The sequence below is a fragment of the Melitaea cinxia genome, chromosome 2 (genome assembly GCF_905220565.1).
Source record: "Melitaea cinxia chromosome 2, ilMelCinx1.1, whole genome shotgun sequence".
In the NCBI taxonomy this organism is placed as follows: Eukaryota; Metazoa; Arthropoda; class Insecta; order Lepidoptera; family Nymphalidae; genus Melitaea; species Melitaea cinxia.
In genome coordinates, this window is record NC_059395.1 from 12,202,226 (window position 1) to 12,214,600 (window position 12,375).

Here is a 12,375-nt window from a genome sequence, read left to right on the forward strand (position 1 = left end):
AACTTCTGGAAAAAAATTAATATTGTTTAAAACTCTTAAACAACTTTTATGAAATTTTACTTAATACATCTGATAAAAGTTGTTTAAGGGGTTGAAACGACTACTTATGCGTAGCATCCAAATGTATGTACTTTATAATTTTGATAGTAATTTAACATAATTTATTTATTTATTTTCAGTAACCAAAGTGCAGCGGTGGCTAGTGTGTTCGACGAACTTATATCAATACAATAAATATTAACTTTGTCCAAACAATACATTTAGTGATACTGCTTTAATATCATGATAAACTGCGAAATCTTGAACATAGGTAATTTTCTATAAAACGAAAGTTATATGTAAATTATTTGTATTTTTATTTTCTTTTGGAATGCCTACCGGAGTTTTGAATAGATAGCATTTTATAGCAAGAAAATAAAATGTATAGTGTACTCAATAATATGTAATTAAGTATTAAAAGCCAAATGCAAGGTCTATCTTTATTTATTTGAATTAATTGATCATGTAACCTAATGAAACAAATGCTAAAGTATAATTAAGGCTAGTCAATAAAAATATCTGAAATTTAACCGAAAACATACCATCTGTTTATTGTTCATATTTTATTGGACATAGCATATGTTAAGTTATTTGTCTGCTATATCCGTACACTTCTGGCTCGACCATCGGCAAAAAAGCTTTGTTGGTATCACAAATTATCAGAGAAAACCAGAGTAAGGTCCTAGTTCATTTCGGAGTGTCAGAGAGCAACAAGCCATTATGCTTCCCTCCCTGTCCTATCTTAGATTCCTACCACTACCATTCTTATCATGCCTTTAGACATCAACATTGCTCGCGCCACCCGCACTAGTTCGGCGTTATGGATTTAGCTCCAACTCTCCTCCTATGGAAGAGGCCTTTGCCAGGCCGTGGGACGATTCATTCACATATCTTTAACATCTTAGTGCTTCATTAGGCAAAACAACTGCAAACACTTCCAGTACTTGTAATAGGGGTGCCAGTAACTAGCGTATCTAATACTATGAAACGAGTAATTCTTATATATATATATATTAATCTGAATCTCGGAAACGGGTCCAAAGATTTTCATTAAATTTAGTATGCAGGGGATTTCGGAGGTGATAAATCGATACAGCTAGGATTCATTTCGTCCCTGTTTTTAGGCAATGAAAAAATGACTAAAATATTGTTAGAGTACGAAGGTAAATTTCGCAATTGGCAATTAAGTTGTAATGGCTCAGGTGGGAAATCGGCCGGTTGGGATCGATCGAGAAGACCACGGTTCAAATCCCCATGTCTCCAAGATCAATTATTTATTTCATTGCACTCGTGATTTTTTTATTTAAATAACCAGTTCATATTTTTTATTAGTATGTCGATAAAATCGGAAAATATTATTCATAATTTATCAATATGTAATTCGTATTTAAATATGATTTCCAAAAAAAATGTTTGTCTGTCTTTCTATTTGTCCAGGCTAATCTTCGGAACGGCTGAACCGATTAATATAAGGTTCTTACTGAAAGCTAGAGGAGATTGTGGAGTAATAAATAAGCTACTTTTAATCCCAGGGTTCCCGCGAAATCAGGATTTATGCGGGAAATCCCACATTTGACGCATTTTTGTAAGCAAAAAAAAAATCTCAAATTAAGATAAAAGAGGTCATATTGCAACATATTAAGATATTTATATAATTAATCCCCTACGCGAACAGTCGCGAGTACAGCTATTCTACATATTTTTTTTCGATTCTATTGGTTAAAGTAACTTTTATTCATAAGGATTAATAATGCTACATTTTTAATAATAAACAGACGCGCACAGACGGCTCTCTCGAAACCTGTGATAACTATTCCGTACTAGCAGTATAAAAGAAAAGACATATTTTTAAAAATTATGTTTATTTTCTGCAAGGATATTTTATATAATAGATATAATTTTGCACTTATACTATATTCACTTGAATACTTACACAACATCAGTCATTTATTGCGTCAACAATAATGAGAGTCAAAATTATTTCAACATTAAAAGACGTCACACATGAACGCAGTTCCAGGATGAAAATCAAAGATCTATATTATCAGTTGTTGTAGTACAACATCATTACAAAACACCTAAATATATTTGCGAAGTGTGTACGATAAAACTATGCTAAGAGCACAGAAAGGCAATAAGATTTGTCTATTACTTACTTATTATCGATATATTACTAAAGTACTCTAAGTAAAACCTCAGAATTGTAGTTAAAATTAATATTTAGTGCAGTAATTGTTTTGGTTGCTTCGACGGCGACGCGCCAGGTAACCGGCCCTCGCCTGCTCTCTTCACACCCGCTGACTTGATGTCTGAAATGTAGTAACTGCTTTTACTATGAACTAGATTTTACTATTTTGAGAACATTAAAAAAAAGCTATACAATTATTTATTTATTATATCTCGGACATTCAACACACATGTAAATAAAATTACAATACCAAAAACAAACGAGAAAGGAAAATGTATACATGAGAATATGAAATAATAAGATTTGAATTTAATTAATTTAAATTATGAAATTATTATTTTAATTGACGGGCAGATTTTACACATTTATCTACGTTACTTCCATAAAACCGTCCACAATTTATCACAATTCGTACGCAATTCGACCTTACGATGTAACTTTATTACGTGACACTGCACTTTCTACTAATATTATAAATGCAAATACTTGTAATCGATGATCGTATATTTGTTATTCATTTACGCAAAAACTACTAAACTGATTGTCATGAAATTTCAATACCGAATGCCGAAGGAAGGCTATAGGCTATTTTCCTTCAATGCGTGTGAAAGCGCGGGGTACAGCTAGTATGTATTAAAGTTATAACAGGCCGACGTGTGCATAAAAAATGGGTACAAAAAAGTATTCATAATAGTCGTCTTCTGAGTTTCTACTGAATCGTTTTTTACTGAGATGGGGCACAGCAGGAAATATATTGTTCAAAATCTGGAGCAGTCCCACTGGGGAACTACCTACTTAGTGAACAGTGTTATCTCCCTGTTGTGAACAAGGTGATAAGAGCTCCTGAGGGGATTTGGGGAAGGGTGGGCAACGCGCTAGCGACGTGCGCAGGGCCGGCGCCAGTGTAGCCGCGGCCGGCCGGCGACGTACCTTGCAGCCACCTGACCTGCGTGGCGGGCCCGTAGCCCTTGTCGTTGCGCGCCGCGATGCGGAAGATGATGGCGGGCTTGGTGGACGAGTCCACGTGCGCGGCGCCCAGCGACGTACCTTGCAGCCACCTGACCTGCGTGGCGGGCCCGTAGCCCTTGTCGTTGCGCGCCGCGATGCGGAAGATGATGGCGGGCTTGGTGGACGAGTCCACGTGCGCGGCGCCCAGCGACGCCTGCGGCACCACGCACGTGTTCGCCTTGCCGCAGTACACGCGCACGAACGCCAGCTGGGACTTCGAGGCCTCCTGCGGTCGACATTATATTTAAAAATAAATAAATAAATAAACGCTTCACACTCGACGGCCTCCAGTAGGATTTTCTCCTGTGTCGGGGGTCCGAAAGACACACACAATATGCAAGCAAAGCCCAGACCGCGACAAACATCTGTATGACCAATACAAATGTCTGACGTGAGCGGGGATCGAACACATCTTGATTTATACTTAACACAATATTTTAAATGTACGACATGTCTATTGACAAAGTTTTATATCTTAGAGCTTATACTTGTAAGAATGAGATATAACCTTCGGTTGAGTGTTAGACCTCACAGCGAGGTACACGGAGTACTCAAAGATGCCCTCCGCAGCAACCTGAGGCGGCTCCCACGACAAATGCGCTCCTTCCACTGACTTGGAGATTTTAATAGCAGATGGTGCCCCAGGGAACCCGGGCAAACACGTTTTGAATGCAGATTCCTGTTTTGGTCACAAAAAAATATGTATAATTTTTAACCGACTTAAAAAAGAAGATTACTCAATTCGACCGTATATATATATATATATATATATATTATGTATGTTCGGGGATAACTTCGTCGTCTATGAACCGATTTTGATATTTTATTTTGGTTTTTACTTGACGCTTTTTTCGTACATAACTTTTTACTGGATGTACCGATTTTGATAATTCTTTTTTTGTTGGAAGGGAGATATCCTAGCTGTAAGTACCATGATAAGGAAACTAGGATCTGATGATGGGATCCCAGAGAAATCGAGGGAAACCCTCGAAAATCCACATAACTTTACCACTTTACTGGGTGTACTGATTTTGATGATTTTTAATTTAATCGAAAGCCGATGTTTATCATGTGGTCACATTTAAATTTCATGAATATCTGATTACAACTTTTGGAGTAATCTTTAATAATGCGTATTTACTCGACTATTTTTTCGTCTACCTACGTTGTATTACTTATCGATGTAATTGAAGACGGGTCGTCTTTTTTCGTTTACCAGCAAAAACAATTATTATTTTTTTAACAATTGTTCTTTCTTGGTTATAATGAAAATCATCATCATCATCATCAATTCAGCCTAATACAGTCCACTGCTGGACTTAGTCCTCGACAAGTTCATGCCAAAAATGACGTGAACTCGTGTGTTTTGCCCATAGTCACCACACTGGACAGGTGTATTCGTTTTGAAGACGCTGTTGCCTGTCTTCGGCCTGTGTATTTCAAAACCAGCAGTTGGATAGTTATCCCACCATCGATCGGCTTCTCAAGTCCCAAAGTGGTAGCGGAACTGTGTTATCTCTTAGTCGCCTTTTACAACACTCACGGGAAGATAGGAGGTGGCTATATTCTTACTGCCGTAGTCACACAGCAAATAATATTTTCAAAAACTTTACTACGAAACTTCTTTCATCCTTAAATTAGGTTTAAAAAACTTTATTTCTCAAGAACATTACAGTTCACTCATGAGCATAGTATTGTACATATAGACACTTTATTAAATATTTAATTTATTTTCTTGTGTTAAGAGTGATGGATTTTATATCTCTAATACATAAAATTCTCGTGTCATGGTGTTAAACATTGAACTCCTCCGAAACGGCTCGACCGATTTTAATAAAATTTTGTGGGCATATTCGGTAGGTCTGAGAATTGGCCAACATCTATTTTTCATACCCCTAAGTTATAAGGGGGGGGGGGGGGGATTAAGCGGGTTAATAACATATATGGCAAAACAACGTTTGCGGGGTCAGCTAGTTTTTACATAAAAATGTAGACACAAGATGCATAGAACTCAATAAAAAAACTTGTAGTAATTGAAATTAACTATAATATTAAAGTTTTAAAGCCTGAAAGGTTTAAAAAAATTTACCTCACTGAAATCACCTCGACCGCAAGAGTTAATTGCAGCAATTCTAAATTTGTATGCCGTGCCATGTTCTAATGGTGTTGTAGGCAGATTGGCGAAGTCCGGTAAACTATCCAGTGACAAATTTGAAAGATCCACATTAGGATCAGATATGTAGTTTTGAACCTAAAAATGTTTAAAAAATGTTATGAAGACGTTTTCCCATTGAAACAAGATTGAAATTCCATTGACAACTAAGAAGCAAGCAAGTCACCGTAAATGTTGTTCCCTTCACAAAGCCGACAGTGTACCAAACATCCTCGTCATTTTGTTGTTTCTGTTCCTCTGGTTCTGCCTGCATACAATTAAGAACATGTTATAGCATAATTTTAGCAAAATATCAATTCAATAAAAGGGATATTTCGTTGTCGCTTTAAAAGCATATTGCATTTAATAAACGAAAACTGAACCTGAGTTAATTGCCTAACTTTTCTTGCTACATTAAAACAGCATCACAGAAAAAAATTAGAACAAGTGGTTACGACACTTGCACAGCGGACATAGAACTATTTGTTGCGAAGGTCGCGGGTTGACCTGTTCATCGCAAATATTTGCATTGCCATAGTTGCCACGAGATTTAATTATAAAATTATTTTCATTTAGAACAAGTTAAACATCATAAGATAATTTGCATGCGTGAGACGTTTAGTCAGTGTCAGCGTGGGCGTGAAACGTTTAGTGAGCGTCACAGTGCGCGCAACCTGCAGGCGCCGGGCATAGTGAGGCGCGGGTCACCTGCAGGCAGCGGGCACAGTGAGGCTCGTCACCTGCAGGCAGCAGGCAGTGAGGCGCTCGTCACCTGCTCGTGGTGGTGCAGCGCGGCGCTGGCCAGCGTGGCGAGCGCGTGCGCGGCGTCGGCGGGCGGCAGCGGCGGCGCGCCGTTGGCCGCGGCGCCCGAGCTGCTCACCGCGCCCTCGCCCTCCGCCGCGCCCTCGCCCGCGCCCGACGACGACACGCCCGCGCCGCTCTCCTCCGCTGGAGACGTGCCGTGTATTCGTATCATTTAGCTTTGTCGCACCCACGCATTAGGAAATCGAAATATTTTGAAAAAACAGCGTCAAGGACTCACTGTAGACGGCGCCGCGGGCGCTTATAACCGAATATAAAATCATCATATCAAAAATTTCGACATAACTGGTACATCGATATTTTTACATTTATATCGTTCCATAGCTTAATTGGCTAGAGCACCGACACGGTGAGTCGGAGATGCAGGTTCGATCCCCGCTGGTACGGTCGATTTTTAATATAATATTTAAAAAAAAATGTTTAGTACCCATGTATATTTTATTACTTATTAGGACTTCAGTTAGTCCCCTTGAGAGATAAATTACTTCAAATTTATTTCGCCCACTGACATTCATAATTTTCATAGAAAATATTAATTTAAATAAATTAATAGTTATAAATTGATTTACTTACTTTTATTTATTTTTAAAAGATATGTCATGATATGAAAATAAAGACTGAATTTAACTAAGAGGCTTTCATTTTTTAAAGCTAATTAAATATATATATTCAATATTTTTTGGAATAGTCTTAAATAGTAAACAAATATGGCGTACTTCCGACCACAGGCAATAGAGTAATATTGTAAGTATAGTAAAGTGACACAAAAAGCAAATGAATGAACAATATTAATAAGCCATAGGCAAATATAAAAGTCATTTTATGTTCAAATATTTAACGCTAACATATTGCTAAAATTATTTCAAAACCTAATAATATATTCAATATTTTTGCTAATAATTAGTAGAGGTACAGAATTACGAAAAAAAAAAAATATATATATATATTAATCGAGCGTCGCGCATAAAAAGCAACAAATTTATATTTCGTTTATGTGAAATGGTCGATAAAAAAGACGTCAAAAATAAAATTTACAACAAATTAGGGCCGCTTGTGTCTAGAAAAAAAAAGTCGACCCTATTAGTATTATTGTCACATTATTTGTATTTACTGTGAATAAAAAACCTTGCGCCGGCGGCATTCTCTCTCTCTAACATCTAAAAAAAGGACTAATAACATTGTCCTCCGCTCTCGCTCATGCTGTTCATTTACTTATACTCATTCACCTCTAAAAATATTATGACCACATCCCTATTTCCTGCCTTTCAAAAAAAGATATTGAAACGTCATATTCAAAAATATTAGTTATCTGTACTCTCGGAATTCGTATTTTAGTAGTTTTTATGTGTTTAAAATGATAAATTGATATTTGTTTTTAGTGAAATAAATAGTAAATGGAGTTTTACAAATGTCCATAAGCTAATGTTCTTCATAGAACATTAGCGATAAATGAGTGATAAATGTGGAAAAACGTGAATTACGATTGACAGGGGTTTGTTTACCATATAAGACTCTGCCAAAAAATCGGAATATACATATCTACATTTTATAGTGATATAATATTACATAGCTATTATACAGCCTCTAACTTTCAAAACTATATATACCCATATACATAGCCGATTCCTATTGTCTTGTGGTCTATGGGTATCTTGTTATGTTATTATGTTATGATTTCTCCATTTTCTATTTACAACTAGTGGAAAAATAATACAAAAATCAAAGTACCTTGCATTAAATTTGGTGAAAGCAGAGCTGATCCATTGGCAGACATAGTGAGAAGCGGCATAGACTCGCTCACAGAGGGCATTGTGTCTGCTGCTCCTTCCATCTCTGACGTGTCAGCATCACTGAATCTAAATATATCATCATTATTATTATAAGTGCTATTGTTTGCTTCAATTGAGTACTTGATTCAATACCAAAAAGTTACAAATCCAAGTCTAGGACAGTACCACTGAAATGTCAAATGTTTAATTAGTATTTATACTAATATTGTTCTTGGCTTTGAAGGTTAAAATCGTAAGAGAACTTGATGGTGATTGATAAAATTGTTAGAAATCATATTTTCCAATCCATAGTAAAACAGTTTGGGATTAAGATCAAACCCTTTTGATAAAAATCCTGGGGCCCAATGAAAAATTTAAATGCTGTTAATATTTTATAGAATCAGTGCTCTAAAATGAATAAACCTATTTTAATTAGGAATGTTAAAACTATTTCTTCATTATAATAGGATTCATCTGTATCTGAACCTAGGAAAAATCTGTCTCACTTATTACAAGAACAAATTTTGAGATCCAGATACAAACAGCATGTTTAAATTTATTTATCAAAATATATGTTTGACTCTAAACATTAATCATCAATAAAAAACTAAAGTAAAAAATCTAGACTAGAGATGCCACGAATAGTAATTTGGCCGAATACCGAATACCGAATGTTCGGCGAGGCTCTTGGCCGAAGCGCCGAACATTCGGCAGCCGAATATTCGGCCACACTTAGTACTTTTCGCGGCGACAAGACACAACTCGTCACCGTACGAGTTTAAGCTTGCATCGCTGAAGTAATACGTACTTCACGGTCGTGTTACAACCTGCTTTATTTGTTGGTCGTTGGTGCATCGTACGTACTGTATACCTACTAAAATATAACATTTAATGTTATTGATTACTATAAGAAATATCACCGTTGATTCGAGTAAAGTTAAATGAATCCAATTATAAGAAATCGCCTATTTGGAACTTTTATGAAATTTATAATGAAGACAATAAACTGGCAGTTTGTTTGTTGTGTTTGTTTCTTACCACTGGTAGATTTTAAATATTAATTTGTTAGTTCTTTTTTGGTTAAATAAATATCTTTGTGAGTAATATTTTGAGTTTTTTCATAATTTATTTGGTAATCCTTACTGTATTTTATCATAAATAAGGAAATAAATCTGTTTATCACGATTTCACGCCCAAACTGCTGAACCGATTTTAATAAAATTTGGTACACAGATACTCTAGAGCCTTAGAAAGGACATGGGCTTTAATTTACGCGAAGTCGCGGAAAAACAGTTCGTAGGAAATAAAAAAATTGCTATTCGGTATTCGGCCAAATGGTTAACCATATTCGGCCGAATACCGAATAGCGAAAAAAAGAGGCCGAATAGCCGAATACCGAATAATTGCCGAATATTCGTGGCATCTCTAATCTAGACATTTATATTAAAATTCTTCAAATATATATAAAATCATTTAAAAATTATTAAAAAAAAAATAAACATTAAATTGTTTATAATAACTTTCATTTGACTTTATTTAAATTTATCTTGAATGAAAGCAATACTGACTCATTGGCTTGCTGCTGTGGCAGTACAGAAAAGGAATGCAGTATAGCAGGGCCATTGGCAGTGGACGAAATAAGAGCAGCTTCACTCTGTCCGCTGCTTGATATGTCTGCGCCACCTTCTGTTGTACTTGAACTTTGAAACAAAATCACAAAAACGTAATGGAATAGAAGAATAATAATTGTAAATGATAGAACAAAAAATTTGTATACAGTGTAATATCAAAAATGCCTACAGTATTAAGTTTTGTGTAAGTATATGAATGTCATATACTTATTTGAAAATTAATGTTTAAACCTCACAAAAAAACAATTTTTATCTGCTCTATTTCTATATAAAGCGTAAAAAACATCTATCTGTACTTATCATTTGAAATAGATACAGTTTAAAATGAATTTTGAAGAAAATTAAAAAGATTTTTTTTTTTTTAGATTCTATAACAATCTAATATCTGAACCAGTGTAGTACAACTTCACATTAACATAATTAATTTATTAAAGACTAATGCATACTATTTACATGATTGTAGTAATATGAAGCTGCATAAATAGCTAGATTTTTATTTTTATATTAAAAAAAAAATTCTTAAATGAAATGCATACAAAATATTGCATATTGATATTAGTCACAAAAAGAACCTATATAAATATATAAATAAAATATTAATATAATAAATAAAATATTAATTGTTTACAGAAAGTCTTTTACCTGATGCCCGTACTCAAAACTTCTTGAGCAGCACTGCTTATGTCATTTACATCATCACTACTGGCCACACCTTCTCCACCACCCATGTCCTCATCCATTGTGCTGGATTCCTCTGAAATGATAGTCAATTTGTCTGTTAAAACATACAAGTGTTATTTACTAATACATGAATGCATAAATTTCTTATTAAATATTTTAATAAACTAATAACATCTAAATTACATGGTATACTCATATATTTATAAGAAATTAACTAAAACAAATTACCATAAAGTTTGTAAAGATATCATACCATCTTGAATCATAGGTGCTCTGTCACCTTCAACGGGCATGGCAGAGCTTATCGATTGGTCGGGGGACTCTTCCTGCGCCGTGTTTGCTCCTTCCTTCTCAGCATCCTCATCGTCTAAACCCTGATCCTTCAGTAGAGGCTCTAATTGTTCTTCTTGGGGTGAATTGTCTTCAGTCTCAGCCTTTCAAGTAACATTATATATATAATTATTTATATTTATAAATATTTTTTATTGATACTGATTAACAGACTAAAACAAAACAAAACGAAACAAAAAGAGTTCACATTATATAGTTAATTAAAAACAATCAATTTGACAATAAGTACTAAAAATAATGTTGTCTAAATCATGTCAACTTAAATATTAAAGGAAACTTTTTTTATGATTGCAAAACTGAATACATTTTTGTGTATACTTTAAAAATTTCATACTCACTGGAGTTGACAAGCAATTATCTCCAATATATGCTGACTCATCTCCAACAGTTCCAGGTGTAGTTTCATCTATATCCATCTCCTCTTCTGCCTCAGGATTTGCTAAAATAAATATGAATTATATTAAGTAATAGCATAATAAATTTTCAGATTAAGGGCGTGTTTCGCCAGTGGAGTATAACGCTATTTACGATACAAATACTTTGACAGCAGGAGGTAGAATAGGCCAGTAGGATCTGTTTCTCCTCAATTAATAAACTGCAAGTTTAAAATAAACATATGTAAATAGAAATATCTCATAAATATAGTACAAAACGATAGTAAAAAAGGATAATGAATCAAAAACTTTTTACTGTCAGATACTGTCATCCGTCAAATAGCGTTATCCACAACGGGTGAAAAAAGCCCTAAACTGCAAATTTTTATTACCTGGCTCAGCTGCCGGTTCCTCTTCATTCTCCTGATTTACACCTGGCTCTAGACCCAAAACATCACTGCTACTTGTTGGAGCACCTCCATTCGTTACTACATGCAATAATTTAAGTTTGAATAAAACGATACAAATTATAAAAAAACATAATCATTTATAAATAACTAGCTTTGCCACACGGCTCACCAGCTGTAGGTACTTTGAGAAAAAAAATGAACCAAAATATTATACAGCCTGTATATATATAGCCTTCCTCGATAAATGAACTATTCAACAATTCAAACAAACAAATAAGCTGCTAGGCTTTATACTATTATTATAGAAACCATGAACTGAACATGAACCATGAATGAATTACTCTTCAGCATGGATTTAAACTTAAAAAATTTATACAGTATTTATTGTATTCGAAGTTTCGATATAGCTATAGCCTACCTCCGTCTTCTGTTGTCGGAGCAGCTTCAGATTCATCCGCCGCTACATTGTTTTCAGCAAGTTCTCCTATTGTTTCTGCTTGGTTTTCGATCAAAGGAGACATTTCCGCGCCATCGGGAACATCATCATGAAGAGCAGAGTCAGACTCCATATCGTATAAATTTAACACACTGAATTTATCAAACACAAATAAACATTGAAATATAACAACTATTAAGAAATATAACGCAACATTGTAATAATTATTAACAAAATAGCTAGCTTTTTGACAGTTAGTAAAGACCTTCCATAGTGCCAAGCCAACTCGGCGTCATATTAGATTTTTTTTTAATGTAAACATTTTTACATAGACAAGAAAGTAAGAAATACTAAGAATACTGAGATGCTTAATACTTATATTTAAGTCCTTACAAATATATTACACAATTGCATTAGTTTTCGTACTTTAGTCAGATCTAAAAAAAAAGATGGAATCTAGTTTTTTCCTATTTTTAATTGTATTTATCTCAACGTTCTCAATTCCTAATTTTCT

At 34.7% G+C, this 12,375-nt stretch overlaps 2 protein-coding genes across 3 annotated transcripts in view; one reads left to right on the forward strand and one right to left on the reverse strand.

Annotated features, from left to right (window-relative positions):
- LOC123661585 (regulating synaptic membrane exocytosis protein 2) overlaps nucleotides 1-474 on the forward strand; it is a 35,190-nt gene extending 34,716 nt beyond the window's left edge. The window contains exon 22 of the mRNA XM_045596540.1: nucleotides 180-474. Coding sequence (XP_045452496.1) covers nucleotides 180-182 — 3 coding nt within the window. The 3' untranslated portion in view covers nucleotides 183-474. The remainder of the gene's footprint in view (nucleotides 1-179) is intronic.
- A 1,410-nt stretch (nucleotides 475-1,884) lies between these two features.
- On the reverse strand, nucleotides 1,885-12,135 carry LOC123660573 (host cell factor-like). Of its 2 annotated transcripts, XM_045595633.1 has the most exons (13): nucleotides 11,844-12,135; nucleotides 11,408-11,503; nucleotides 10,980-11,080; nucleotides 10,544-10,724; nucleotides 10,252-10,363; nucleotides 9,547-9,678; nucleotides 7,938-8,065; nucleotides 6,160-6,335; nucleotides 5,575-5,655; nucleotides 5,325-5,486; nucleotides 3,744-3,914; nucleotides 3,275-3,461; nucleotides 1,885-2,348 (listed from the first exon to the last, which is right to left on the reverse strand). In XM_045595633.1, the coding sequence occupies exons 1-13, from the start codon at nucleotides 11,992-11,994 to the stop codon at nucleotides 2,260-2,262; spliced, it is 1,767 nt and encodes a 588-aa protein (XP_045451589.1). In that variant the 5' UTR covers nucleotides 11,995-12,135; the 3' UTR covers nucleotides 1,885-2,259. The 2 variants fall into 2 exon arrangements, 1 of the variants encoding a protein (XP_045451589.1); XR_006744221.1 differs by lacking the exons at nucleotides 3,275-3,461; nucleotides 3,744-3,914; nucleotides 5,325-5,486; ... (7 more) ...; nucleotides 11,408-11,503; nucleotides 11,844-12,135 and adding an exon at nucleotides 3,158-3,265 and having other exon boundaries at nucleotides 2,241-2,348.
- Nucleotides 12,136-12,375: the final 240 nt, after the last annotated feature.

What these genes read in the sequence shown, in the direction of transcription:
- LOC123660573 (XM_045595633.1), bottom strand. Translation starts at nt 11,994, where the DNA reads ATGGAGTCTGACTCTGCTCTTCATGATGATGTTCCCGATGGCGCGGAA. An exon ending in CCACAGCAGCAAGCCAATGA is followed by an intron (nt 8,066 to 9,546) that starts GTCAGTATTGCT and finishes TGATATATTTAG; the next exon opens with ATTCAGTGATGCTGACACGT. An exon ending in TTCACCAAATTTAATGCAAG is followed by an intron (nt 6,336 to 7,937) that starts GTACTTTGATTT and finishes GCACGTCTCCAG; the next exon opens with CGGAGGAGAGCGGCGCGGGC.